At 48.5% G+C, this 27,276-nt stretch overlaps 3 protein-coding genes across 6 annotated transcripts in view; 2 read left to right on the top strand and 1 right to left on the bottom strand.

Annotated features, from left to right (window-relative positions):
* Positions 1–5,795, top strand: part of CSNK1G1 (casein kinase 1 gamma 1) — a 33,047-nt gene extending 27,252 nt beyond the window's left edge. For 2 of the 3 annotated variants that reach the window (XM_058156305.1, XM_058156303.1), the window contains one exon: positions 629–5,795. In XM_058156305.1, the coding sequence (XP_058012288.1) occupies positions 629–683 (55 nt within the window). In that variant the 3' untranslated portion in view covers positions 684–5,795. The remainder of the gene's footprint in view (positions 1–628) is intronic. The other variant, XM_058156304.1, reaches the window with a different exon arrangement.
* Positions 5,796–5,856: 61 nt separating this feature from the next.
* Positions 5,857–27,175, bottom strand: SNX22 (sorting nexin 22). Of its 2 annotated transcripts, XR_009152030.1 has the most exons (8): positions 26,934–27,175; positions 23,795–23,878; positions 22,682–22,786; positions 21,984–22,069; positions 20,558–20,590; positions 18,843–18,916; positions 16,053–17,301; positions 5,857–6,575 (listed from the first exon to the last, which is right to left on the bottom strand). XR_009152030.1 is itself a non-coding variant. In XM_058156469.1 (7 exons), exons 1-7 carry the CDS (start codon positions 27,018–27,020, stop codon positions 17,144–17,146), a joined length of 627 nt encoding a protein of 208 aa, XP_058012452.1. In that variant the 5' UTR covers positions 27,021–27,175; the 3' UTR covers positions 15,265–17,143. The 2 variants fall into 2 exon arrangements, 1 of the variants encoding a protein (XP_058012452.1); XM_058156469.1 differs by lacking the exon at positions 5,857–6,575 and having other exon boundaries at positions 15,265–17,301.
* PPIB (peptidylprolyl isomerase B) lies at positions 7,813–15,275 on the top strand. The gene is made up of 5 exons (XM_058156468.1): positions 7,813–8,008; positions 10,163–10,276; positions 10,395–10,488; positions 11,663–11,847; positions 14,829–15,275. The coding sequence occupies exons 1-5, from the start codon at positions 7,832–7,834 to the stop codon at positions 14,949–14,951; spliced, it is 693 nt and encodes a 230-aa protein (XP_058012451.1). The 5' UTR covers positions 7,813–7,831; the 3' UTR covers positions 14,952–15,275.
* Positions 27,176–27,276: the final 101 nt, after the last annotated feature.

Consider the following 27,276-nt stretch of genomic DNA (forward strand, 5'->3'; position numbering starts at 1 on the left):
CTCATGCAAACCTTCTTCATGCTTCTGAATCTCTTTAATTTAGACCCTTCTAGAGCTTGAGAGCTTCTTGCTTGTTCCAGGTTGCATTTTTGAGAAAAATGGAGGCTCGGGCTGTGCTTTTGGGGGAAAGAAAGGCGTGGGTCTTTTGTATGAAAGCTACCATGTTCCCCTTCCCAGTTGGTACGAATGCAGGTGGCGTGGAAAAAGATGGAGAAGCTGGTGGTCGGAATGGATTGTGATAAGCTATGGCGGTCCTTTAAAGCAGGGGTCTCCAACCTTGGCAACTTGAAGACTTGTGGACTTCAACTTTAAGACTTGTGGACTTCAGCAAAGCTGGCTGAGGAACTCTGGGAGTTGAAGTCCACAGGTCTTAAAGTTGCCAAGGTTGGAGGTCCCTGCTTTCAAAAGAAAAGCATGGGTCTCTGATGTATGGTCGTAATGAGTGCGCACTGTCCCCGTGGTGTTAGGGTTGGCAGGAGAGGGTGGATAGGGTGGAAAGGATGTCTTGAGGGGTTTCCGAGAAGGTTGGCTCCATCCTGTGCTGTTGTGCATTGGTGTTGGAAGGAGGGGGGTTTTCCGGGGTGGCCCCGGGATGCTGTATTGATTGGCTGTGTTCTTTGTGCTCCAGGTGCTGCTGCTTCTATAAGAGGAAACGAAAGAAGTCTTCTCAGCGCCAGAAATAACAGGTGTCTCCTGGAAGGCATTTTTGGGGGTCTTTGGCGTTCCTGCCACGTTCCTGCCACGTCTTATTGAATGGGGGCTCCTGTTGGGGGAAGGTCAAGAAACAAGGGACACTTTAAACCAAAAAAAAAAAAAAGAGGGGGAGAGACAGAGAGAAAAGAGAGAGAGGAGGGGGAAATTCCAAAATAAACATTCAGGTGGATTTCCCTAGATGGTCTCCCTCGTTCCTCGGTTCCTGAGGCTCCCTTTGGTAGAATCAGGAGAGCATCTCCCCCCTCCCTCCCCTCCCCTCCCCTCCCGGCACTGGTTGCCCTTTGATGGAAGAGGAGGCTGGCTACCTTCCTTCCTTCCTTTTCCGTACATCCCTTCAGCGAAATTGGGGGCGGGGGAGGGGGGGCATTCCTGGCGAATGTGCTTCAGTTCCTCCTTGCTTTGGGTTCTCCATGTGCTTCCCCCTCCCCTCCCTTCCCCTCCCCTCTCACAACAGGGGCTGTTGTGAGCCATAGGGCCAAGTGAAGAACGCCGCTGAAAGAGCCCAAGATTCTCCTCCCATCTAAACTGTTGGGTTTCAACTCTCTCCCGGGTAGCCAAAATGGGATGTGCATTGATGGGTTGCCCATGGACAGTATCCATGGCAGTAAGCCAACGGTCGGAGAATTGCAATCTACTCTTCCAGTTGCCTTGATTTTTCTGGCTTCGGTGATGTCTCTCTCTCTTTTTTTTTTTCCTTCTTCTTCTTCCCCCAGAAATGGTTGGAGAAAAGTGTCTGTTCTAAATGAGCATAAGTTTGTTGCACTTTTAATTATTATTTTTTAAAAAATTTTTTATTGTAACACGATGGATGCATATTACGCTGTTTGTGTGTGTTCTCTCCTCGTGGTGAATGAGGCTAGCCCACGTGCTCAGTGTCCCCACTCCTCTTAACACAGGCTGCCCGTCCGTCCCTCTTTAGGGATTCCACCAGAACTGCTGCCGGGTTCTTAGCGGCCCAACGGTGTTTGTGCCCTGCCGCTTACTTGAATTTTTTTCCAGCTCCTCTTGGAACACCCCTGCTTGTGGTTTGTCTCCGTGGTGCCTATCTTGACCGGCTTGAGATTGAAAAATCTTTTTTCCGCTGGCAGGAGGAGCCAAGTCAGCTGGACTGAACTTTGGACAAATGACCATGGAATGAAATGAGGCCCTTTGGCCTTTTTTTAAGCGGAGCAAAGCTCGGCCAGAGAGAGAGGACACTGCCGTTGCCTTACACTTCGTCTCTGGCTTGGATTTTGCCAAGGTTTTTCAAGTCAATCTCTACAGACTAGAAGAGGGTGTCATCTATGTAGTGCCTGCCGATTTTTCTGTTTTGTAACCTGGGCCTAATGTTCATTAACACGTACCTGGACACGCAACGAGATTACGTATCTTTCCCCCAAGCAGACGGGAACTTTGGGTACACTTTGAGAGAGGAATTGAAGAGGATCCTTCTTCAAAACCCTTGGATCCACCTCCTAAAATCCATCTGAAAGGCAATGCGACCCTGTTGATCCAGAGACTAATTTTTGGGGACTCCTGGGAAGGAAGAAGCTACTCCCTCCAGGACTGTAGGGGGAGAAACAAGCAAGAGTTCTTCGTTTGCAAATGAAAGAGCTGCTAGAAGGGAAAAAAGCCACTGGACAGGATCCCTGCTCATCTCAAACACTCTCTTCATGTCTGATGTATGTCTTAATGTTAACATCTCAGCTTCCCACTTCCCTTTGCAGAGCTGTAGATTGCTCCTCATTCACCAATTAATGGGCCAGGGCCCAGATTTTCAGTGATCTGCGCATTCATTCTCTTGAGTTCTGCCTTTCCTCCCAAAAAATGGGGTGCAACACATAAACCCAACTCGTCATCCTCCTCTTTCCTCACGGGCGAAAAGAGTTGAGTGTTTCTCCCTTGGCAGTACATTCTTCACAATTAACTTGCTGCCCATTAAATACCAATTGAAATTAGCTTTTTTTATTCCACCTCTGCCAAGGGAATCAGGCTTGCTTTCTGGAGGAGATAAAAATAAAAGAGTGCAGGAAGGGAATTGCAGCTCTTTTAATTCTCACAGGAGCAATGTTAACATTTCTCTTGCCCATTTTGAAAGTCCTGAAAGTGGAATATTTTTACACTGAGCAAGAAAGTCTAGGACTTTCCCTCCTCCCCACTATTGAGGTACAACTGGAAGCTTGGAAACAGGGAGAGCTATGTTTTAAACTAAAAACAGCTTTGTTTCTAAATCCTCAGTACATCTTGTATGAAATAGGGACTAGGGAAACTGACCTGCTCTAGGCTGCTTTTAGGAATCTCCTTTGATTATAAGCTAATAATTCATTTTGCACAGATCACTGGTCTGCTTCATGGGGAAAAAAAATCCAGTTCTCCATTGCTTCTTTGGAAATTGTAATATCAACACTTGGATCTCTAGCCTCCCTTTCCCAATGAGGCAAAACATGTTGGCTTCCAGTCTCGGATTATTTACTTCTGAACAATGTTGAAAAAAAACCCTACGTGTCTTTCCCAGAGCCAAATCTATTTAACGGTGAGGATTGCTTTGCTTCAGGAGTTCTTGAATTCCTTACTGGCTTGGCACAGTTTTTTTTCCTGTCAGAACGAAATATTTGATATCCGTTTAGGAAAGAAAGATAACGATAGCCAGTTATCTAGAAAGAGGGCTTCTCACGTAATATGCATGTTCATCAATTGTTGGTTATTTTGTCCTGAAAAACAACAACAACAACAAAAAGACTCAATCTTCGCTCGAGCCAAGAATCTTATCCTCAGACCTCTCCATATCCTTGAAGTTAGCAAATCTGTTTTATCGGTGTGATGGCTCGTTTCTGACTTCCTTTTTTTTTTTTTTAATAAATAAGATCGAATGGCTAATCTAGAAGGAAGTCTGCATTCGCGTTCAAAAAATGTACATTACATCTCACTGAGAATGACCAGCATTAGAAAATTTAATGGTGGCTTTGATAACTTCGTTCTCTTTCAGTTATTACCCTTTGAACATAACTCAAACATCCCCCAAACCAGCGATGGGGTATGTATGTGTGTTTCCAGAGAGGTTTGGTCTTCAACAGGGCCTGCCCAGATGTTCCTAAGCCCAAAAATCTGGTTCTTCCATTTCTTTCATGTACCATACCTTCTACAAAGGGGTGAGCAAACCGTTACCGCTGCTTCTTGGGTCACAGCAGTCCACAGGTGTGTCTTTCCCAAGATTTGGTGAGCGGTGACTTTTTTACGAAAGGTGGAGATACCAGGGAGAACCCCTGGCGTGTAGCTTAAGTGTTGTTGTGTTTTTTTGGGGGGGGGTGATAAATGTGCACTGCCAAATTCGTACTTTCCCGTAAGCGCAAAGCCATAACCTTTGCTTTCTCTCAAGATATTACAAGAAGAGGGACAGATTTATGTCTTGTCTGTACTCTTTCTTGGGGGCCTCGAAGGACTGTACCAACTCATTGCCCAAGAAGGCTGCCAGTTTTATTAGTTTTTGAGCGTCAGTGACTGAGGAGCGAGAGGCTGGTCACTTCCTGTAGGCCTTGATGTTGGCGCGGCCGCTAGCAATGAAAGGACCCAGTGGTAGATGACGGCCTCCGAGCGGCGCCTGTGTGATGCGTATCGCATAAGTCATCGGAAACAAACTTGTCTTTCTTCGAACTAATCTTTTTATTCGTCCATGGAATTGTCTGCGAAGGGTGGAGAAATGTAAGGATTTGTACACTGAAGTTATAGGAAATTATATGAATTATACCAAGGGCTGGGAGTCTGCAGACTTGCCAGCTCCCTGATTTAGCACAGCTGATGGCAGGGGATGCTGGGATTTGTAATTTGGCTCTTTCAAAAGCCCCCCCTCCCGTTCTCTGCCCCCGATGGCGTGATTTTCAGAAAGGGGGGGGAGCCTTTATTTTGTTCCTGTATTCGATACACAGCAAGCCTCAAGTTCAAACGTGGGCAGCAGCCTTTGCTTCCATTCGCTTTATTGCCAAATTTGCGCAGTAATCCCCGTTATTTTCTCACCCGAGAGGGATCCCCATGCCGAGTCCCAGGAAAAGGACACCCCTTTCTCCCCAAGCTGGGGGGGCCCTGCGTATTCCCTGCCTCCTGGGATCAGCTCCGAGCTTAATATCCGTCCCCGAAAAACGTTGAGCGGGTGCCAATCCAACCTAGCCAGGAGTAGGAAGGCTTTTAACCTCTCTCGTTCTTTTCAGACTGTCTCAGGAATGTAATCACTCCCACCTCACCCCAAAAAATATTCTCCCCCCCCCCGCTAACTGCGTTATTGCTGTATGACTTTAGGTGCTACCTTGTGGAATTTAGAACAGCCGTTGCCTTTTTCCACTTGGGAAGCCCAGTGAGTGGGGGCAAAAGTGGGTTTTGCCACGATGAGAAGAGAAAGGAATTAAAGACTTTGGGTGTCTGGACCAGAACCAAATATCGCATCTTCTCCCGGCAGGGAAGTGCAGCCAAGTGGTTTGCTGCTCCCATTGGAAACCTCGTGATGTATATTTTATTACATCTGTTTCTTTCACCTACGTCGGCCGGCCGTTGTGCTTTTAAATTGTGGGATTGGGGATAGCGAACGAGGGCAGCTCTTCTTAACCGTCAAGAAAAATCAGCTGTGAAAATCTTTTTATTTCCTCTCTCTCTCTCTCTCTCTCTCTCTCTCTCTCTCTCTCTCTTTATTTTTTTTTAAAGTATTATGTGCACTGTTCTGATTCTTGTTAAAATGTCTTTTGGGTTTTTATTTTTTAACCGTTTTATTTGAAACACAGGATGCAATGTTTTAATGTCCTCTCACCATCCGTGCCCTGCGGTGGCCGCTTGGTGGTAAACATGAAATACCCTTTCCAAGATGAATGTCACGTTTGAAATGCATTTGAAAACAGTTCAACCAGGATAAGGGCTTATCTATGCCATGCATGGGGAAATTCCTTCCCCGAGCACGAGTGGAGTTTTATCGTGCCAGGAAATAGGTCTTTGCTACGGATTTTTCTGGCGCGCCAGTTTGAATGGGAAATTGCAAGAAATGTTGTGTATCTTGAATACATTCTTTCCCCCCCCTCCCGGCACCATTTTAATGTAAAATAAAACATTGATTTTGGTCTGTTCACTTCCAGTCTGTTCATTGTTTCACCACAGATCTTACAGTAACAGTAACAGAGTTGGAAGGGACCTTGGAAGTCATCTAGTCCAACCCCCCTGCTCACGCAGGAGACCTGTAGTAGGGATTCGACCTGCCGACCTTTCTGATCAGATCTTGGGGCCCTGGAATTAATATCTTGAAATCAGAATACCAGAGTGCCCTTCTTTGAACAGGTAGTCCTTGATTTATGACAATTGGGACTGAAAATCCAGTTGTTACGGTCATAAGTTGAGGCTCCCACATGACCAGATCGGTTTTTTCATATTTTTTGTGCAGCGGGGGAGGGGATGTTATTAAGTGAATCACCATGATTATTGTCCCAAAGATGCAGGAAACTGGAAAGATAATGTAATCAAGGATGTAACGCAATAACTTTTATGAAGGATTTTCTATTAGAATAGCAGTTACAGTATAAAGAAGAAAAGTGAAACATAGAAAAAACAAGATATGCAAAAATTATCACCATAGAAAAATGAGATATACAAAACTGATCACCATGTCAGTTAATACGTAGTTGGGGAACCTTTAGCATGAATTATGGCCCATGGAGTGAACCAAGTCTTTTAGTTCTTGCAGCTGTTCTAATATGAAACCAAGATTGAATGATGGCTTCTATTAACTGGGTTTTATTACTGGGTTGCTTCTGACTAACAAATTTCTTTACTTGGCTCCATCGATTACCAATTGGATGAAGGTCTTGGCTATTCCCAGGCCATTCCAGCAGTGGAACAGGATTATCTTGAAACTCCCAAAAAAAGAAAAATGGTGTTATTAGCCATCAAACTTCAAAAATACACTTTCCCCAAAAGGTTTCCACAATTTTGGCCACTACTGTATATAATGAACCTTTAAAATACCTACCTGCATGCCAAGAGCTCAGCAACATTTATAGAAAAGACTGCTGGCATGTAATTTTTGATGAAGAAAGCCCACTTTTGGGTGTTTTAAATCCAAAACTTGGATTTTTAGTTATTAGTGTTACACAAATCACTGTTTCCTATTTTGTGCTAATATCACATGCCAAAAGGCAGGTCCATCTTTTACCAAGTTTCTAACATCAATTCTCTTCTGGGTCTAAAATATAAACCTATTCAGCAGTAGCAACCAGAATAGATCTGCTTTATATTTTGGAGGTTAAGCCTACCGTTACATGATCTGTCGCATTAAAGCATTAAATGCCCATCTGGATGATGTTCTTAAGCAGTGTTTTTCAACCATGGCCACCTTGAGGTGGATAGACTTCAACTCCCAGGATTCCCACAGCCAGCATGGCCAGCTGAAGAATTCTGAAGTCCGTCCATCTTAAATGTGGGCAATGTTGAAAAACACTTGCTTTAAAGCAGGGGTCTCCAACCTTGGCCACTTGACACAAGTCTTCAAGTGGCCAAGGTTGGGGACCCCTGTTTTAAAGGATTCAGTTCACCCTGGAGTAACTTCGGCCATAGCGTTATGGCTCTTTGCGTCTATAGCCTGGTCTCAAAGTGGGGGGGGGGACTCTTTCCTTAATTGCATCCGACAACAACCTTGTAGGTAGGCAAGGGCTGCTCTGTAGCTTAACGGGAAATCAACCGTGAGCAGCATCTGCTTTGCAATCTCACCTACACCGACCCCACCTACAGGAGCGAAGCAGTATTACCACTCCACGCGCCCGCTCCTTTCTGGGTAACGTAGTCCCGCCAGACCAGCCTCCTTCCTTCCTGCCTCTTCCTTTGTTGCCACTTGGCCCAATGAGCGCGCCGCCGCCCTCCGTGCCAGCTTCTCATTGGCCCATCCGGCTGCCCAATACCAGGCTGGAAACGTGGCATTCCTTTGTCGCAGCTGGGTTCTTCTTCGCCGTCTTCTTTCCCCTCACCCACCCCCCCCCTCCGGCGATGGAACGCGCCAATCCCCGCCGCTGAAGCCCTCGCTCCGCCCGTCTCGGGGCTGTACCATTCGGGAGGCGATGGGGGTGGGGTGGGAAAGAGGGCGGGGAAAGAAAAGCTCGCGAGGGGAAGGGGGCGGATGCTGGCGGCGCGGCGGGCACTGTGGCCGGGCTGGCGTGGCTGGAGCTGCGAACGCAGGAAGATGAAGTTGCTGGCGGCTGCGGCCCTGCTGGGGCTGGGCGGGGGTCTCCTGGTGCTGCTCTTCCCAGGCACTCATGCAGAGGAGCGCAAGAAGGGTCCCAAGGTCACCTTGAAGGTGAGCGAAAGGGGGGGAGGGAAGGGGGGAAGCCCCCAGGCTCAGCATTCCCCATGCACCCCTTCCCCCCTCCACGACCCGCTTGATTTGCAGCGGGATCCGGTGCCCGTGCAGCATTGCAATACCCTTGCAGCTGGCCAGTGCCCAGAGTGGGGGGGGGTTTCGTCTCTGCTGGCCAGTTGTTTGGTTCATGCATTGGCACGCGGTGCACGTGTGGACGTGCACGCAACACGTGTACGAAGACCGACGGGGCGGGTGGGCAACGGGAATCCTAATCCCCTGAATCGGCGGTTAACGACCGTTCAGGTTCACAAGGAGCCGCCGGGATTATGCCGCCCAAGCCAAGCAGGTAGGTCGGTAGGTCGGTCTGCCTCGGTACGTAGCGTGGGAGGATGAGTGGACAGATCCAGGGGACGTTTGCACGCGAGTAATGCGAGCACAGACGCTTCCCTTATGAAGCCGGGTCTCCAGGAATAGGATTGCCCATCGTCGTCCCTCTCTCGGGTGCAAGGTGAAGGTTGGCAGGCTGGCATCGGACAGCCCCAGAAGGGTTTTTTTGCACAGGGTTATGCTTGCTTTCGGAGTGGGGGAGGAGAGGAGAGGGGACACTAACACGCTGCAGGAATTGCTGGCGAGGAAACCCACTTGGATCCTGCGGGGATTGACTCCTGGGCGGTGCAAATGCAACCCCTGAAATGAAGGAAAGCAAGCCATGGCTAAGGGTGATGACATGGCATTTTCAAAAGACTAAAAAAAAAAAAGGTGGGGGGGCTGTGATTTTCAGGTGAATAAAGGAAGAATGTTTGGGAGGGATGAGAAAAGGCACCCAGGCCAGAAGGATTGGGCATCTGTTATTAGCAAAAAAAAAACCACCCCCTACAGCAAAGGATTCTGCCATTCCCAGGAACTGTTAGCGGTGTCTGAAATTTCAAATCCTTATTGTCAGTGCACAACATACATGCAATGAGATAATAAGGTGTTCTGTTCTAATAAAAGCATCTGAGCCTGGTGTCGGTTCAGACAGCAGCCTGTATTCTATGACTTAGAATAACTTCATTGTCACTTTGAAATGTATGCTAATTGGCGGACATTAAAATGAAATTTCCTTGCATGCAGCTCTCAAAGGGTCACTGCCTCCAATATACACTACATAAACATGACAGAATAAATAAATACCTTGTTTCCCCAAAAATAGGATACGTCCCAAAAATAAGGCCAAGCCTGATTTCTGGAATGGGCCTAAATATACGCCCTCCCCCGAAAATACCCCCCCCTTTTTTCCTCACACACACAGGTCCCTCACCCCCCACAACCCTCCCAAGGCAGCCAAATCCCTGCAAACTCCTGCGCCCCCCTGCTCCTTTCGCTGCCCGCAGCACCGACCGTAGGCAGCGAGCGCCTGCTCCTGCGCCATGGTGGCAGCCCGCCTGCTCTCACCCCTGCGCCCAGGCGCTGGATAGCCTGCACTACTGAGTGCCCGCCACAGTAGCCCCAGCGCAAGCATCGCCGCCCCGGGGCTTCCTTGGCAGGGCGGCCACCAGCGGCAGAGAGGCTTCCATGCGCAGCAGGCAATTGCGGAGCCTGGCGTGTCCCGGATGGCTGAGGCGCTGCAGGTGTTGCTGCCACCGCCATCTGCAGAGACCTGGCGGCCCCCTGCGGCCAAGCTCGGCTGCGGGCGAGGAATGTTGGCCATGGGTGGGCTGGCTGAGCTGTGTCTGTCGGGGCTGCCCTCGGCATGGCTGCCTGGCATCTCGTTGCCGGGCGCCTGGAAACAGTAAATTGGGCCTGAGTGGAGAGGAGCAGCGGAGAAGGCGACTGTCCTCCGGTGGCTGTCGCCATAGAGTGGGAAGCACACTCCTAGAGAGGTCGCTCCCCTGGCTGGGGTTTGGAAGCCGCAGAGGCAAAGTTTGGGGGAGAGAAAGAAAAACTTCTGTTACTTTTGCTTTTGGCTGCATGCAAGGACGTTTGTGATTATTGCAGTGATGTTGTGACTCCACTATAACCTCCTGATCCGTGAAGCGCGGTTACTACGTGGCAACAAACGCTGCCTGGGTACCCAAGATGGCCTCCAAGAATTGTGGCTTAAATTCAGAATAGGAACGTTTTTCGCCTAAGCAGCCGGTCCCTGATAGCAGCCTCTGATTTTCTCCTCAGGTGTATTTTGATATTAAGATCGGGGAGGAAGAAGTGGGACGCGTTGTCATCGGCCTCTTTGGAAAGACGGTTCCAAAAACCGTGGAAAACTTTGCCGCCTTAGCCACAGGGGAGGTAAGTTGGACGCAGGTTCCACGATCTGGAAGGGGCTGGCACAGGGGGCACCGCCGGTGTTTAATATTTGGGTGCCCTGCGGCCACCACTCTCAAGCTCTGCTGCTTTTGTTTTCCAGAAAGGATTTGGGTTCAAGGGCAGCAAGTTCCACCGTGTGATCAAGGACTTCATGATCCAAGGAGGAGATTTTACTCGGGGTGATGGAACAGGAGGTAAGACTCCAGACCCTAACAGGTAATTCAGGCGGTTCTGTTCTGACCTAGGCTTCCCAAAAGCTCGAAGCAGTCTCCTTTTCCCGACAAAACCCTTTTTTATGAAGCTGATGTGGATTCCTCTCATTCACCTCCAGCAAAGTTCCCGGCAAACAGTCTTTCCAGGGTGAATTTACAACCACAGACCTTTTATCAGGTTTGGAAAGCTGCCAGGCCGATATCTTCCAAACGCAAGGCTGTACAAGAAAAGACTTTGGCAAGGGTGAATTCAGCCAAGGAGAGATTATTTGGAAATGATAGATCGGCATGTAATTCGGTATATCATGGATAGGTGAAGCTTGGTGTGGGATTTCGTGGAAACACAATGGCCTGAAAAGCAAGGGAATGGGTACTAATGAGTTCCAGTGGTGTGCATAATAAGTTCTTCTAACATCTGAAAAGGATCCAGGGATCTCCAAGAAGCTCAGAAGATGCAGGTAGATATCAAGTTGAAAGTCTTAGTCTCTATTTTGGATAGCGTTACTGTTCTGGTCCTCCAGCAGCCTGTGGAGCTGGCAATGGAGTCGGACAGCGATGAGGCTGAGAAAGAACAGGAGCCAATCCTGGAGGCTGGGGAAGGGCCGGATGAGGGCTCGGCGTCGGAGGCTGAGGTGGGGCCAGGGCCATCTGGGAGTGATGTGTGGACTCCGGAGCCACCAGAGGCTGACAATAGTGAGGCAGAGGAACTGGAGGAGCCTGTTTCTAGTGCATGCATGAGAAGAGCTGCCAGAAGGCAAGAGCAGCTCAAGCAAAGAGGACAACTCGGGAGTAGGGCCAAGAGATGATTGGCCCCTTCCATAAGGCTTAAAAGACCAGCAACGGCGTTTGTGCTGTTTGCCCGAAAACAACATTGGTAGCTTCGTCTTGTAGCATTTGTTTCATATCGGTGTCTTCTGAACTTTTGCCAAGAAAGGCCTTTGGCAGTTTGCCTAATTGGACCAAGGTTGGCGATAGGACTGAGGAATTTGTGTTGGGAGGAATTTGCTTTAATTTAGTTGGATTATGCTGAGAATGAGTTAATTCTCAGCTGTTCGAATAAAGTTTGTTTGTTTTTACACTGACGTGAGTTTCCTACTACCTACTTGGGTCTGGGTCACAACAATTAATGTCCTTCCTTTTCTCATTTTTTTGCCAGGGAAGAGCATTTACGGAGACCGTTTCCCAGATGAGAACTTCAAGTTGAAGCACTACGGGCCGGGATGGGTCAGCATGGCCAACGCCGGCAAGGACACCAACGGGTCTCAATTCTTCATCACTACTGTCAAGACTTCATGGCTGGATGGCAAACACGTTGTCTTCGGCAAAGTTCTGGAAGGGATGGTGAGTAGGGCTCCGGTTGGGCTGGGTGAGAGTTCGTCTTGTTCAGTGTGCCAATCCGCGTTTCTCAACTTCAACTCCCAGCTATGCTGGCTGGGGAATTCTGAGAGTTGAAGGTCTACACTTCTAAAAGCAGATAAGTGTGAGAAACGTTGGTTCACATTCAAGGGTTCAAAATAAGAAGAGCTCAATTGGACTATTACAGGGGTCTGCAAACTTGGCTCTTTTAAGATTTGTGGACTTCAACTCCCAGAGTTCCTCAGCCAGCTTTGCTGACTGAGGAACTCTGGGAGTTGAAGTCCACAAGTCTTAAGAGTCAAGTTTGCAGACCCCTGGACTATTACTACAGTTCTGTTGTTTTCTCCTTCCTCTATTTGAATGTCTTGAGTCATAGAACGAAAAATTTGGAGGATGTACCAAAACGGTACTTCCGACTTCCCTTTTTTTAAATAAAAAAAAGATTGCATCATTGTTGAAAAAGTTGGTTGTGACTGGAGATCGCATTTATCAGTACAGTGGTGGCCTAGTTGCATGATACTTCCCATTCTTGTCTCGCCAAGCAGATTTCCGATGTGTCTTTTTTTTTGATCCCAGTTAACAGCCATCTTCATTTTCAGCTTGGGGTTACCTTGGGGTCTCGAAAATCTAGATCTCGTCTAGACTTGAGGTTCTGATGAGCTAAAACTGAATTTGGCAACTTTCCCCCCAGGCGTTGTTGAAATAAACTTGCGACACTTCTGGCCAAGCCGATTGACAGTTGGAGTTTAATAATATCTGAAAAAACCCTGGTCTCTCTGCCTTGTCCTAAATAAAAATAAAGGTTTTCGAGGCGCCCACTCATCATCGTCCTTCCCAGCTAGACCAAACAGGAAACATGACCAGATGAGCTAATTTTACATTTATTTGTCAGACTAATGAATAGATTCTTGCAAGTCTGAAAGTACAAATCTCCTACTTTCTATTTTTACAGCCTGATAGCAATAGCACTTAAGACTTGTATACCGCTTCACAGTGCTTTACAGCCCTCTCTAAGTGGTTTATAGAGTCAGCCTCTTCTCCCAACAATCTGGGTCCTCATTTTGCTGATCTTGGAAGGATGGTGAGTAGGGCTCGGTTGGGCTGGGTGAGAGTTCGTCTTGTTCAGTGTGCCAATCCGCGTTTCTCAACTTCAACTCCCAGCTATGCTGGCTGGGGAATTCTGAGAGTTGAAGGTCTACACTTCTAAAAGCAGATAAGTGTGAGAAACGTTGGTTCACATTCAAGGGTTCAAAATAAGAAGAGCTCAATTGGACTATTACAGGGGTCTGCAAACTTGCCTCCTTTAAGATTAGTGGACTTCAACTCCCAGAGTTCCTCAGCCAGCTTTGCTGACTGAGGAACTCTGGGAGTTGAAGTCCACAAGTCTTAAGAGTCAAGTTTGCAGACCCCTGGACTATTACTACAGTTCTGTTGTTTTCTCCTTCCTCTATTTGAATGTCTTGTTGAGTCATAGAACGAAAAATTTGGAGGATGTACCAAAACGGTACTTCCGACTTCCCTTTTTTTAAATAAAAAAAAGATTGCATCATTGTTGAAAAAGTTGGTTGTGACTGGAGATCGCATTTATCAGTACAGTGGTGGCCTAGCTGCATGATACTTCCCATTCTTGTCTAGCCAAGCAGATTTCCGATGTGTCTTTTTTTTTGATCCCAGTTAACAGCCATCTTCATTTTCAGCTTGGGGTTACCTTGGGGTCTCGAAAATCTAGATCTCGTCTAGACTTGAGGTTCTGATGAGCTAAAACTGAATTTGGCAACTTTCTCCCCAGGCGTTGTTGAAATAAACTTGCGACACTTCTGGCCAAACCGATTGACAGTTGGAGTTTAATAATATCTGAAAAAACCCTGGTCTCTCTGCCTTGTCCTAAATAAAAATAAAGGTTTTAGAGGCGCCCACTCATCATCGTCCTTCCCAGCTAGACCAAACAGGAAACATGACCAGATGAGCTAATTTTACATTTATTTGTCAGACTAATGAATAGATTCTTGCAAGTCTGAAAGTACAAATCTCCTACTTTCTATTTTTACAGCCTGATAGCAATAGCACTTAAGACTTGTATACCGCTTCACAGTGCTTTACAGCCTTCTCTAAGTGGTTTATAGAGTCAGCCTCTTCTCCCAACAATCTGGGTCCTCATTTTGCTGATCTTGGAAGGATGGAAGGTTGAATCAACCTTGAGCCTGGTGAGGCTCGAACTCCTGACTGTGGGCAGAGTTAGCCTGCAATACTGCGTTCTAACCACTGGGAGAGAAGAAAGGAGAGGGAGGGAGGAAGGAAGGGCATGTGCTATCAATAGCACTTAGACTTATATACCTTTTCATAGTGCTTTACAGCCCTCTCTAAGCGGTTTACAGAGTCAGCCTCTTGCCCCCAACAATCTGGGTCCTCATTTTACCAACCTCGGAAGGATGGAAGGCTGAGTCAACCTTGAGCCAGTCAGGATCGAACTCCTAGCAGTGGGCAGAATTAGCTTGCAATACTGCATTCTAACCACAGCGGCATCAGGAAGGAGAAAGGAAATAAGGAAGGAGGAAGAAAGAAAAAGAAAGAAAGAAAGAAAGAAAGAAAGAAAGAAAGAAAGAAAGAAAAAGAAAAAGAATAGCTTGAGCTAGTGAGACTCGAACTGCTGGCAGTCAGCAGAAATGGCTTGCAGTACTGCATTGTAACCACTGCACCATCAGGGCTCTGATAAGTTAGGGAGGATGCTTCCTTGGCCTGTTACGTAGTTGTGGCCCATTCTCTAGGCAGCATCTCTTACCCCCCCACCTCCTAGGTTCTTCCCATATACTATGACATCATCTTCCTGGACCTTCAAGTGGTCCTCGAAGCTGCAGCAGGGACCATTAGAACTTGAGATGGTGGACGCTAGGACATAGCTGAGAATGATGTCCTCCATGATAGACGGGGGCCATCATCTCAGGACTTTCTTGCTACCTCTTTCCTAGGATGTTGTCCGGAAGGTGGAAAGCACCAAGACAGACAGTCGCGACAAACCCCTGAAAGATGTCACCATTGCGGACTGCAATGTCATTGAGGTGGAGAAACCATTCGCCATTGCCAAAGAATAACCTGGGGCTGCTGTAGGGCCAGTTTTCTGGTCTGGAAAAGGGCTGAAGGCCCTACCCTCTTCCTGGGGCCTCATTCATCCTCCTCATCCTCCTCCAGCTGTTGAGCACCCGCTGCTCTCTCGTCTCCCCTCCGGTGCTGGGTGGTGGGGCCTCCCATTTCTGCAACCACAGCTCAACTCTTCCTCTTCCATCATCGGCCTCGGTAGGCGGTGAGGCCCCTTCCGGGGGGTGGGGGTGGCCCAAGAATATTGCGTCGTCTCATTCCTTTTGTAAAAAAGCACATGGACCAATAAACATGACCATTGTGGGTTTTTTTTTGTAGAACGTCTGCCTTGCCTTTGTCTTCATGCACCAGGACAGGAAAACTCAAGTCCATTGTAGTTAGTGCCACCAAACATAGTTTTTAGCACGTGCTGTAAGCCCAGTTCGAGGGGTGGGAGGTCCCCACAGTTGCCTTTTGATGAGCAGAAGAGAGTAAAATCCTAGTTTCCTCCGATTTTGAAAACACAGGAAACTGTTCTGGGCCCCCTGGTGGAAAATGGCATTCTTCATAGTATGAAGAGCTTTTCAGAAGTTGATTTTGGGGAACTAGTCTTAACCACGATAGCCTACCTGATCAGGGTTTCTGAAGCCCAGCAGTTTTCATTGGGTGAACTTTTAACTCCCAGAATTCCTAACTGCTGGGAGCTGAAGTGTAGCAATAGGAATATCACTTAGACTTGTATACCGCTTCACAGTGCTTTTGCAGCCCTCTCTAAGCGGTTTACAGAGTCAGCCTCTTGCCCCCCAACAATCTGGGTCCTCATTTTACCCACCTCTGAAGGATGGAAGGCTGAGTCAGCCTTGAGCCAGTCAGGATCGAACTCCTAGCAGTGGGCAGAATTAGCTTGCAATATTGCATTCTAACCACAGCGGCATTAGGAAGGAGAAAAGAAATAAGGAAGGAAAGAAGAAAGAAAAGAAAGAAAGAAAAAGAAAAAAAAGAGAATAGCAATAGTACTTAGATTTATATATCACTTCACAGTGCTTTTACAGCCCTCTCTAAGCTGTTTACAGAGTCAGCCTATTGCCGCCAACAATCTGGGTCCTCATTTTACTCACCTTGGAAGGCTGAGTCAACCTTGAGCCTGGTGAGATTCGAAGTGCCAAATTGCAGGCAGCCGGCAGCCATAGCCTGCAATACTGCATTCTAACCACTGCGCCACCACGGCGCTTGTTCCCATCCAAAAGTTCCTGAGGTTGAGAAAACACTGCACAAGGTGATGGATCACAGCTCTCAGTTTCTTCAGCCCTGCCAGGAACATGGGCCGTATCCCACCCATTTGGAAGGCTACCCAGTTTTCAATTGTTGGGAGGAATTCCCAGCCTTAAAACAACGATAAGGTGCTTTTGACCCATCTCGGTGCCAGCCTTGGAGTTTAGCTCGCTAACTCTGGTGAAGAAGAGGGGAAAAATGAATCCACAAAAGAGAACAGATTTTCCCCTTTGCTAAGACTGAACAGGATTCGAATTGATACGGAATGCGGTGGAAGTGAACTCCGTGCATCTTAAAAGTGGTTGAGAAAATTCTATTTACCGTATTTTTCGGACTATAAGACACTTTTTTGTCTCCCAAAAGGGGGTAAAAATGTCTGTGTCTTATAGATGCCGAAACTCATCCCACCTGCAGGGCACTTTTTGGCTTCCTGTTTTTGGGCCTTTTGGGGGGCCATTTTCAAGGCTTTTTTTGGCCTGTTTTTGAGGCTTTTTGAGCCCATTTTTGAGGCTTCTTTGGGCCAATTTTTGGGGGAAAGGGCAGAAAAAAGCCTTGAAAATGGGCAGAAAAAAGCCTGGAAAACAGGCCAAAAAATTACTGGAAAAGGCCCGAAAAAAAGTAGGCCAAAACTTAGGTGCGTCTTATAGTCCGAAAAAATATGGCAGGTGGCAGCCTCTCCTAGATGAGGGCCTAATGAGTTTTCCAATGGCTGAATTCTTCTGCAGAAGAGATGCAGTGGGAATAAACCACAGTGCGTTTAATTGATACCCTACTCCACAAACCTAGGATCTACTCCTGTGGATTATTTTTTTTCCCGCTCTTCCCCTGGGTGAAACAGGTGGATGTTTCTGCAGCCGGTAGGCCCTCCATCCCTCTGTTTTGTATGTGCTCCTCTTTCCAGGCACACCATTGCAAAGCAGGCCTCTCCGTAGCAACCCTAGGCAAGGAAGAAAGGCCCAGAAGACAAGTCCCATGGGCCACTGCCATTGTCCTTTGCATCTCTGACTCGGTTAAGAGTTTTGCTTCCAGGCAGATCGCGGTCTTGGGCGTAGAGACCCTGCAGGACACCGCTCAGGATTATATCGGGAAGCAAACCTGGAATAAAAAGAGGAAGATGAACTGTAAAGTGTTTTGCCCTTTCTCGAAAAAGCTCGTTAAGATGTCCTAGCTCTTGTGATGGCGAACCTAAGGCACAGGTGGCACGCAAAGCCATATTTGTGGGCATGCAAGCGTTGTCCTAGCTCAGCTCCGGCACACATGCGTGCGCCAGCCAGCTGATTTTCGGGCCTTCTGGGCCCACCGGAAGTCAGGAAACAGACTGTTTCTGGCCTCCAGAGGGCCTCTGAAGGGGTGGGAAAGGCTGTATTCGCCCTCCCCAGGCTCCTAGAAAGCCTTTAGAGCCTGGGGAGAACAAAAAACGGGCCTTCCGGTCCCACCGGAAGTCAGGAAACGGAAGTCTGGCCTCCAGAGGGCCTCCACCAGAAGTCTGGCCTCTGGAGGGCCTCCAGGAGGGGGAAGGCCATTTTCGCCCTCCCCAGGCTCCAAGAAAGTCTCTGGGGAGGGTGAAAAACAGTCCTGCTGGGCCCACTGTGCCATTGCGTGCCAAAAGCAGGGGCAACGCGGGGGGGGCCACATGCGGATGCGTGGGGGTTGGACACATTGAATTATGTATGGGCACGCAAGCGCCCAATTCCCACCGTGCTCCCCCTGCTTTTGGCACGTGATGGCAAAAAGGTTAAGCCATCACTGTCCTAGCTGTTTGCAGTTGAGAAAGCAAAAGTGATTTTGTTACTTATGGGGTGGCTGCCAACCACAGGCAGGCTATTTTGGGTCTTCACCCTTCCCCCCGCCCCCCCCAGACAATAAATTTGGACGTAAAGCATGAGAGTATTTATAAGCCATTTTATGGCTTAACAGAAGCCATAAAAGAGAACATGTGGCCCTGGAATCCCCTTGAAAGTAGCTTACACCACCAGTTCCAAAGTGAAAGTAAGATTCTGGGGGATTGTGTGGAAGTAGAACAATTTTAACAGGTCTGTTTCCCCTTTTCACAAGGATAGGGAGGAATGTCGGATAACAGCAGTGGTGGAATTCACAATTTTTTTACTACCGGTTCTGTGGATGTGGCAGGGGAAGATTACTGCAAAATCCCCATTCCCATCCCACTCCTGGGGGAAGGTTACTGCAAAATCCCCATTCCCACCCCACTCCTGGAGGAAGAATACTGCAAAATCCCCATTCCCTCTCCACTCCAGGGGAAGGATACTGAAGATTGTCCATTCCCTCCCCACTCGTGCGGGAAGGATATTGCAAAATCTCCATTCCCTCCCCACTCGTGCGGGAAGGATATTGCAAAATCTCCATTCCCTCCCCACTCTGGGGCCAGCCAGAGGTGGTATTTACCGGTTCTCCTAACTACTCGAAATTTACGCTACCGGTTCTCCAGAACCTGCTGAATAGCACCCCTTGTTAACAGCCTGCCCATGAAAGGCCCAGCCTCTTAATCTGAATTTTCTCAGCTTCATGTCTATGGAGATTCTCAGTCATCCAGGTCACGGTTGTCCCAAAGGTGCTAACTGATACTCCTCTTCCTCTGACACACACACCTATGGAAAGGTAGCTTCTTCAAGGCATACCTGTGGAAGACGGGAGTACATATGGATCGCTGTGGAAGCTTACGCCAGGGCGGTGAGAGAGCTGGTCTAAGGGGCTGTTTGAAAGAGAAAAAAATGGCACCTTGTGTTAGAACAAACAGGATTAAGGCAAAGAGTAACAGAATAACGGAAATTGGAAGGGACCTTACGAGGTAATAACATAACATAACATAACATAACATCAGAGTTGGAAGGGACCTTGGAGGCCTTCTAGTCCAACCCCCTGCCCAGGCAGGAAACCCTACACCATCTCAGTCAGATGGTTATCCAACATTTTCTTAAAAATTTCCAGTGTTGGAGCATTCACAACTTCTGCAGGCAAGTCGTTCCACTTATTAATTGTTCTAACTGTCAGGAAATTTCTCCTTAGTTCTAAGTTGCTTCTTTCTTTGATCAGTTTCCACCCATTGCTTCTTGTTCTACCCTCAGGTGCTTTGGAGAACAGCCCGACTCCCTCTTCTTTGTGGCAGCCCCTGAGATATTGGAACACAGCTATCATGTCTCCCCTAGTCCTTCTTTTGTTAAACTAGACATACCCAGTTCCTGCAACCGTTCTTCATATGTTTTATCCTCCAGTCCCTAATCATCTTTGTTGCTCTTCTCTGCACTCTTTCTAGAGTCTCAACATCCTTTTTACATCGTGGCGACCAAAACTGGATGCAATATTCCAAGTGTGGCCTTACCAAGGCATTATAAAGTGGTATTAACACTTCACGTGATCTTGATTCTATCCCTCTGTTTATGCAGCCCAGAACTGTGTTGGCTTTTTTGGCAGCTGCTGCTCACTGCTGGCTCATATCTAAATGGTTATCCACTAGGACTCCAAGATCCCTCTCACAGGTACTACTATTGAGCAAGGTACCGCATATACGGTACTGGTGCATTTTGTTTTTTTTGGCCTAAATGTAGAACCTTACTTTTTGCACTGTTGAATTTCATTTTGTTAGATAGCGCCCAATGTTCAAGTCTGTCAAGATCTTTCTGTAACTTGAGCCTATCTTCTGGAGTGTTGGCTATTCCTGCCAGCTTGGTGTCATCTGCAAATTTGATGAGTTCCCCATCTATCCCCTCGTCCAAGTCATTCTAGTCCAACCCCCTGCTCAAGCTAGAGACCTTATACTATTCTAATTAAATGGTTATCACTTGACTTGATGGACATTCTTTCATCTTTCTATAAGGATAAAGGGGATGAGAAGCAAACTAGCCAGCAAGCAAGTTTTTAAGTTTTTATGCTTTGTATCAAGAGAGTGGGAAGAATAACCATGTTGGAAGGGACCTTGGAGGTCTTCTAGTCCAACCCCCTCCAATATCTCTGGAACGTAGGAGGTTGGCAAATGGAGTGCTGAGGTGGCCTAGAGGTGGAGCTCTCGCCTCACAATTAGGAGGCTGTGAGTTTGATCCGAGGTAGAGGCAGATATTTCTCTCTCTGCGCACAATGAGAATATATCTGCTGAAAAAAAAACTCTACGTTGCCAACAGGAAAGGCATCCGGCCATTAAACACTCTGCTACCTCCATTCAGTTGCCCAGACTCCGTCCCACAAGGGATTATGGGGTCATTAAAAGATCTTGATGATAGAAGGTTGGCAAATATTGGAATAAACAGTGAGGTCGAACTAGTACTTGGATCCCCCTCACCAGCAAAAAATTTGGGATGCTCCTCCAGCCCCTCCCCTTAAAAATCAGAAAACAACTTGCCTGAAGTCCTGCAAGGAAGAATTCTCATCCCATCTGTTGAAAAAAAACAACAACGAAGGGTCTTCAATAAAAGAGAATATTTGTAGGTTGTTTTCTTGAAGACGTTTCATTACCCAACTAGGTAACATTATCAGTGCTAGAAAGGAGTGGGGTTTGCAAAACTGGGTAATGGAATGTCTTCAAGGCAACCAAGTTCAGAGACCACTGACAACTCCACAGGCGTCTGCTTCTACTACATCTACTACTCTGAATCAGAGGTAGCATTCACGTAACCTTCGCTACCGTTTCGCAAATGTGAGCGCACTTCCTGGGCAGTTCCCACCTCTGTGCATGTGCAGAGCGTCAAAAACAGGACGTGATTACGTCCGGGCAGGTGGGCGGAGCCTCTTGCCGCCGCCGCCAACGGTTCGGGCAAACCGGATAGAACCGGCTGAATACCACCCCTGCTCTGAATGCAATCTAAGCAACCACACTACACTTCATTGTGGTTTGTGAATCAGGTGTTGGATTTTTCATTGTGATTGTTTGTAGGGTGGGGGAAGGAAGAAAAAGCAGGACATCACTAGCCCCAAAAGATCAAGACAAGAAGAATGGTAAATGGAATCCATGAAGAAGAGAAGACGTGTTGTGGTCCACCAGCAGCCTGCAGAGCTGGCAACGGAGTCGGACAGCGATGAGGCTGAGGAAGGGCCTGGGCCAGTCCTGGAGGCTGGGGAAGGCCCGGTTGAGGGTTCTGTGTCGGAGGCAGAGGTGGGGTCAGGGCCATCGGGGAGTGAGGTGCGTACTCCAGAGCCCCCAGAGGCTGACAGTAGTGAGGCAGAGGAACAGGAGGAGCCTGTTCCTAATGCACACATGAAAAGAGCTGCCAGAAGGCAAGAGTAGCTCAAGCAAAGAGGACGACTCGGGAGTAGGGCCAAGAGATGACTGGCCCCTCCCATAAGGCTTAAAAGACCAACAATGGTGTTTGGGCTCTTTGCCGGAAAACAATGTTGATAGCTTTGTCTTGTTGCATTTGTTTCGTATTGGTGTCTTCTGAACTTTTGCCAAGAAAGGCCTTTGGCAGTTTGCCTAATTGGACCAAGGTTGGTGATAGGACTGAGGAATTTGCATTGGGGAGGAATTTGCTTTAATTTAGTTGAACTACGCTGAGAATGAGTTAATTCTCAGCTGCTCTAATAAAGTTTGTTTTTACACTGACTGAGTTTCCTACTACCTACTTGGGCCTGGGTCACAAGAAGGCGATGATCTTGGACTGCCACATGTAGCATCCCTCATCACCATTGGCCGTACTAAAGGCCGGGTTGCAGGGACTTGTAGTTCAACAGCACCTGGAGGGCCACAAATTCCTCTGGTCCGGCTGAAGGCACCTGCAAGGTGAAGGATCTACTGGTTCTCCCTACTCTTTCCACTCCTGAGGGATACTCACGCCACATGGGGCTCCTGCTGGCCCTGCCAGAGCTTCAAAAAATGGAGCAGCTCCTTGGGAAGGGTTTGGTTTTGCAAGATGACACCCTGTAGGAAATGCAACAAGTAGTAAACCTCCCTGAGGAATATAGAAAGAGGAAGCAGTGGTGGTGGTGTGACTCCAGCCCCGAACCTGGCCCCATGCTCAAAAGTGACTCAAGAAGTGAGGGGGAAGGGCCGGTAAGGCTTACCTTGGGAGCACCGATTCCTTTGGCTCGGCTCCAGGAGCCAGAACCAGACCAGTCGGAGGATGTAATGAGGCCGTCATCCCCTGATTCCTCCCTTCCCCAGGCTACGCCTTCAGACCCAGCTGATAATAATAATCAAGCTTGGCTTGGCCCGCGCTTCAGCAGATTAGAGAGGCGGCGTCATCAAAAGGGCTCCTGCCCCACCCCACAGGATATATAAGGAGCTTTGGGACTGCTCTCACTCCACGGGAAGCAAAGTTTAGCTGAACCGTTTCAAAAAGAGCTGAAAGTCTTGCTACGTGAGTCATTTGTTTGAACTTTGACAGGCAGCTGCAATTTCTCTGCCAGGACTGATAAGAGCCGTTGAATCCACTGGCTGAAGGCCAGCTCGTGGGTCTGAAGTGGGGAAGGAGACAGAACAGGTGGGCTGTAGCAAAGAATAACCATCATCCCTCCCCAGACTTTTCCTCACCTGCAGGTAAGCTTCTAAACCTGCCCGCCGTTGCTGCAGAACTTTCACCATCCATTTGGGGACCCTCTTGGGTGGGAAATCAGGAACCTGGTAGCTCCTCTTGATCTAAGGAGAGGAAAGAGGACACTGGGCCTGTTACGAGATGGACAAAGACAGTTCTGAAATTGGTCATGTTTATTGCATTGCATCCGGCCCTCTCAATTCCTGGCAAATAGATGGGGAAGAAATGGAGGTTAGTAACAGATTTTATTTTCCTGGGCTCCAAGATCCCCGCAGATGGGGACTGCAGCCAAGAAATTAAAAGACGCTCCTGGGGAGGAAAGCTATAGCAAATCTAGATAGCTTACTAAAAAGCAGAAACATCGCCCTGCCAACAAAAGTGCGTATAGTCAAGGCTCTGGTTTTCCTAGTTGCAATGTATGGCTGTGAAGGCTGGACCATAAGAAAGGCTGAGCGCCAAAGAATTGAGGCCTTTGAACTCTGGTGCTGGAGAAGATTCCTGCGAGTCCCTTGGACTGCAAGGCGATCAAACCGGTCAGCCCTAGAGGAGATCAATCCTGACTGCTCTTGAGAAGGCCAGATCCTGAAGATGAAACTCAAATGCTTTGGCCACCTAATGAGAAGGAAGGACTCCCTGGAGAAGAGCCTAATGCTGGGAACGATGGAGGACAAAAGAAGAAAGGGACGACAGAGAACAAGATGGCTGGATAGAGTCACTGAAGCAGTCGGCATGAGCTTCAATGGACTCCAGAGGATGGTAGAGGACAAGAAGGCCTGAAGGAACGTTGTCCATGGGGTCGCGATGTGTCGGACATGACTTTGCAACTCACAACAATAACATTGTATTGCTGCTCTCCTCTCAGGGGCACCTCCCTCTAGTCTCCAGCAGGTGGCAGCACATAGCTTTAGCTGATTTCCAGAAGCTGAAAGAAGGCCTTCTCTGATAACAGTTCTTGTTTGGAAGGGAGACCACTATGAAATCCCAGGGTTCTGGTTAAATTAGAACATTGGAGGGTGGGAGAAATTCATAAAGAAAACAACTAACCGACCATTCTTGTGCTGACGCCCAAAATCCGAAAGCTCGACCGGAGAAGGATCGTCCCCTTTACTCACCCTTTTATGAAGTGCGTAAAACTCGCTGTAGCGCTTCTCCACGCAGTGCTTCCTTCCGTTACACATGATCTCCACTTTGAATACCTGCAACGGCACCCAGAAGAGGGGGGAGGGGTCAGATGCAAAGCCCCTGCCTTCAGTTAAGTCCCTGCTGACCTCCTCCTGCAATTTAGCTAGGTTCAGAAGACCCTCCTGCAAGCTGCTGCATTCCAGATGTCATAGCTAGAGAGAGAGGGGGAGAGAGAGAGAGAAAAGGAAGGGAGGGAGGGAGGGAGGGAGGGAAAGGAAGGAAGGAAGGGAGAAAGAAAGGAAGGAAGGAAGAAAAAGAAAGAAAGAAGAAAGAAAGAAAGAAAGAAAGAAAGAAAGAAAAAACAACCAGACTGAAAAGGAGAAGCTTTTCAGCACTGAATGAAAGAATACATTTGATTCCCATCCCAGCTTTTACTACCTAGAGCAGGTGTCTCCAACATCGACAACTTTAAGCCTGGAGGACTTCAACTCCCAGAATGCCCCAGCCAGACCTAGGGTCTCCAACCTTGGCCACTTTAAGCCTGGTGGACTTCAACTCCCAGAAAGCTGGCTGGGGCATTCTGGGAGTTGAAGTCCGCCAGGCTTAAAGTGGCCAAGGTTGGAGACCTGTGACATAGAGAGAGAGTAGTTCGAGGGAGGCTCAGAGTCCAAGCAAAGGAGCGAAATGGGAGGAGTCAGCAGAGGCTGCCCAGAAATCAGCAGTTGGCTTGGAAATGCATTTGATAAGTTAGTGAGCAACACTTCCTGGGCAGTTCTGTGTGTGTCTCCATAAAGAGTGACCGCACCTGATACTTTTGTGTGTTTGGGTGTGTCTCCATTCTGCTTTTTAGAAGTGATTGGTCCTTGCTTTCTTTTTACTAGGGTTGTGAGAAAGTGACTGGCCCAAGGTCGCCCATCTGGCTTTCATGCCTAAGGCCGGACTAGAACTCACCGTCTCCTGGTGATAGGTCTAAAGTCACCCAGCTGGCTTTCATGCCTAAGGCCGGACTAGAACTCACCGTCTCCTGTTGATTGGCCCAAAGTCACCCAGCTGGCTTTCATTCCGAAGGTGGGACTAGAAATCACCATTTCCTGATGATTGGTCCAAGACCCCAACCACCTTTCATGACTAATGAGGAACTAGAACTCCCAATCTCCTGGTGTTTGGCTCAAAGTCTGGCTTTGTGCCTCCCAGCCTCCCAGTTTCTAGCCCGTGCCTTTAACCACTATCCCAAAGGGGCTCTCTGAATCAAAAACATAACTGTATTTCAACCCAAGCTCCCCCATTGTTTTCCTTCCGAATTTATGGAATTTTCCAGAGGCGTCTAGTTGAGCTCACGGGAAATAAGAAAAGACGCCCAGCCAACTTTCCGAAAGTCCACTTCTGGATCAAAGTAAAACTAGGAGTCCAGCCCCTCTCCCTTGATCTGTAACTCGATTGCCTTTCTCCTACAAGGCCACTGGGGAAGCCAGCATGACCAAATGATGCCCGGTGCCTTCAATCCAGGGATGTTAGGGCTGGGGGGAAAAATAACTCCCCGCTTCTTTCAGGACACTTGAAAAGCTACTGCAGCGCTTCCCAAGCGAGTGGATCATTTAGGGATCCACTGGCTCGCTGGCTTCCTATCATCTGCTTCCTCAGATGTGGAGCTGTTTACTGAAGGGCACCGCCCCAATACATAAATATACCTTCCAGGAAAATTAAAACAGATTCCTCCACAGGACAATGCAGGGGTAGCAACCCCTTTTGCTTAAAGGCACGGAAGAACCACAAAGCCCCCGGGAAGAAAGTTAGCATTCACATACAACATCCTGAATTCAGCAAGAGACAAGGAGTCCTTCAGAGGGTCTGCTTTAAACCTGGCTGGACCCTGGAGGCAGGAAGCTGACTCACACAGGCCTCTGTGTGTGTCTGTGTGTGTGTAGGAGGGATTCTCTCTGATTTCCAGAAGCATTTCAGGCCAATTCTCCCTGTGTCACTTTGTGGCTGCCAGGGGGCACAAAGGACCAGCTGTTCTCTTCCCCCCCCCCTTAGGCAGGTGCTTTTCCTAATCAGCTTTTCCAGAAAGAGCAAAAAACAAAAAAACTAAAATGAATGCAGGCCTGAATGGCCGTGTATTGATTCCAAGGCAAGAATTTCCCTTCGCCCCAGTTCCTGGCTGAATTGCACAAACAGTGCGCCAGTGTCCGACTGCCAGGAAAATGTTTGCCTTCCTCCATACGTGTCTTCAAAGCTCCCCTCCCCCCCATGCCCTTCCCCAGCGCCGAATCCCCACGCCTGGATCTCTCTGGGCACTGCATGGCACCTTCTGCACCCCAGGAACCTGGGGGTGTTCCCCGAGGGCCATGATGGCATGCTTTCACACACACATACACCCCCAGAAATGCTGCTAACTAGGAATTCGGTCAGGCGGAGGAGGAAGGAAACCTGGCTGGAAAAAACCTCATTCATACATTTGAGATACATTTGCCTTTCAAAGGCTGTCTCTGTGTTGTGTTGTGCGTATTGTGTGTGTGTTGTGTGTGTTTGCAATGCTGCTAACTAGGAATTCGGTCAGGCGGAGGAGGAAGGAAACCTGGCTGGGAAAAACCTCATTCATACATTTGAGATACATTTGCCTTTCAAAGGCTGTCTCTGTGTTGTGTTGTGCGTATTGTGTGTGTGTTGTGTGTGTTTGCAATGCTGCTAACTAGGAATTCGGTCAGGCGGAGGAGGAAGGAAACCTGGCTGGAAAAAAACCTCATTCATACATTTGAGATACATTTGCCTTTCAAAGGCAGGCTGTGTGTTGTGTTGTGCGTATTGTGTGCGTGTGTGTGTTTTGTGTCTGTGTTACAAAGTTCAGACCTTGATGCAACCCCTCCATTTCTTTCCCTTCTCTTTCTTCCAACCCAGCACTGCAAGGGAAGGCTTCAGGCTGCAGCCCGCTTGGTTTTCTCTCCTTGGCTCTCCCTGTTGAACTCCGGCCGGCTCAAGCCGGGACAACGGAGCCCTTTCCCACGGCTTCCCCTTCCAAGCACGGCCGGTTCTCCCCCCCACCCCACCCCACCCCCAGCCCGAGAGCCCCGCAGACGGAGGAGGGGGTCTCGCGGCCAGCCTTGCCTTCCCCCAGCCGCCCGGGACACGCACCGTGTGAGCTTTGTTGGGGCTCCACTGCCGCCGAGGCGAAGGCGCCCGCAGCCTCACCGCGCTCACCGCCACCTCTAGCTTCAGCATCTCGCAGCGCTGCCGGCCAACCCGGCTCCTCGCTCGTCGCTCCGCTTAGCCCCGCCGCGGCTGACCCGCCTCGCTCCGCCCGCCCCGCTCCGCCCAGTCGGCAGTCCCGGGAAGGCCGTTTAGACTTTAGATTAACAGAATCGGAAGGGACCTTGGAGGTCATCTAGTCCAACTCCCCCCCTGGCCAAGCAGGAGAACCTACACCGTTTCTGACAGATGGCAGTCCTGTCTCTTCTGGAAAGCCTCCAGGGATGAA

Source organism: Ahaetulla prasina, chromosome 13, assembly GCF_028640845.1.
Source record: "Ahaetulla prasina isolate Xishuangbanna chromosome 13, ASM2864084v1, whole genome shotgun sequence".
NCBI classification, from domain to species: Eukaryota; Metazoa; Chordata; class Lepidosauria; order Squamata; family Colubridae; genus Ahaetulla; species Ahaetulla prasina.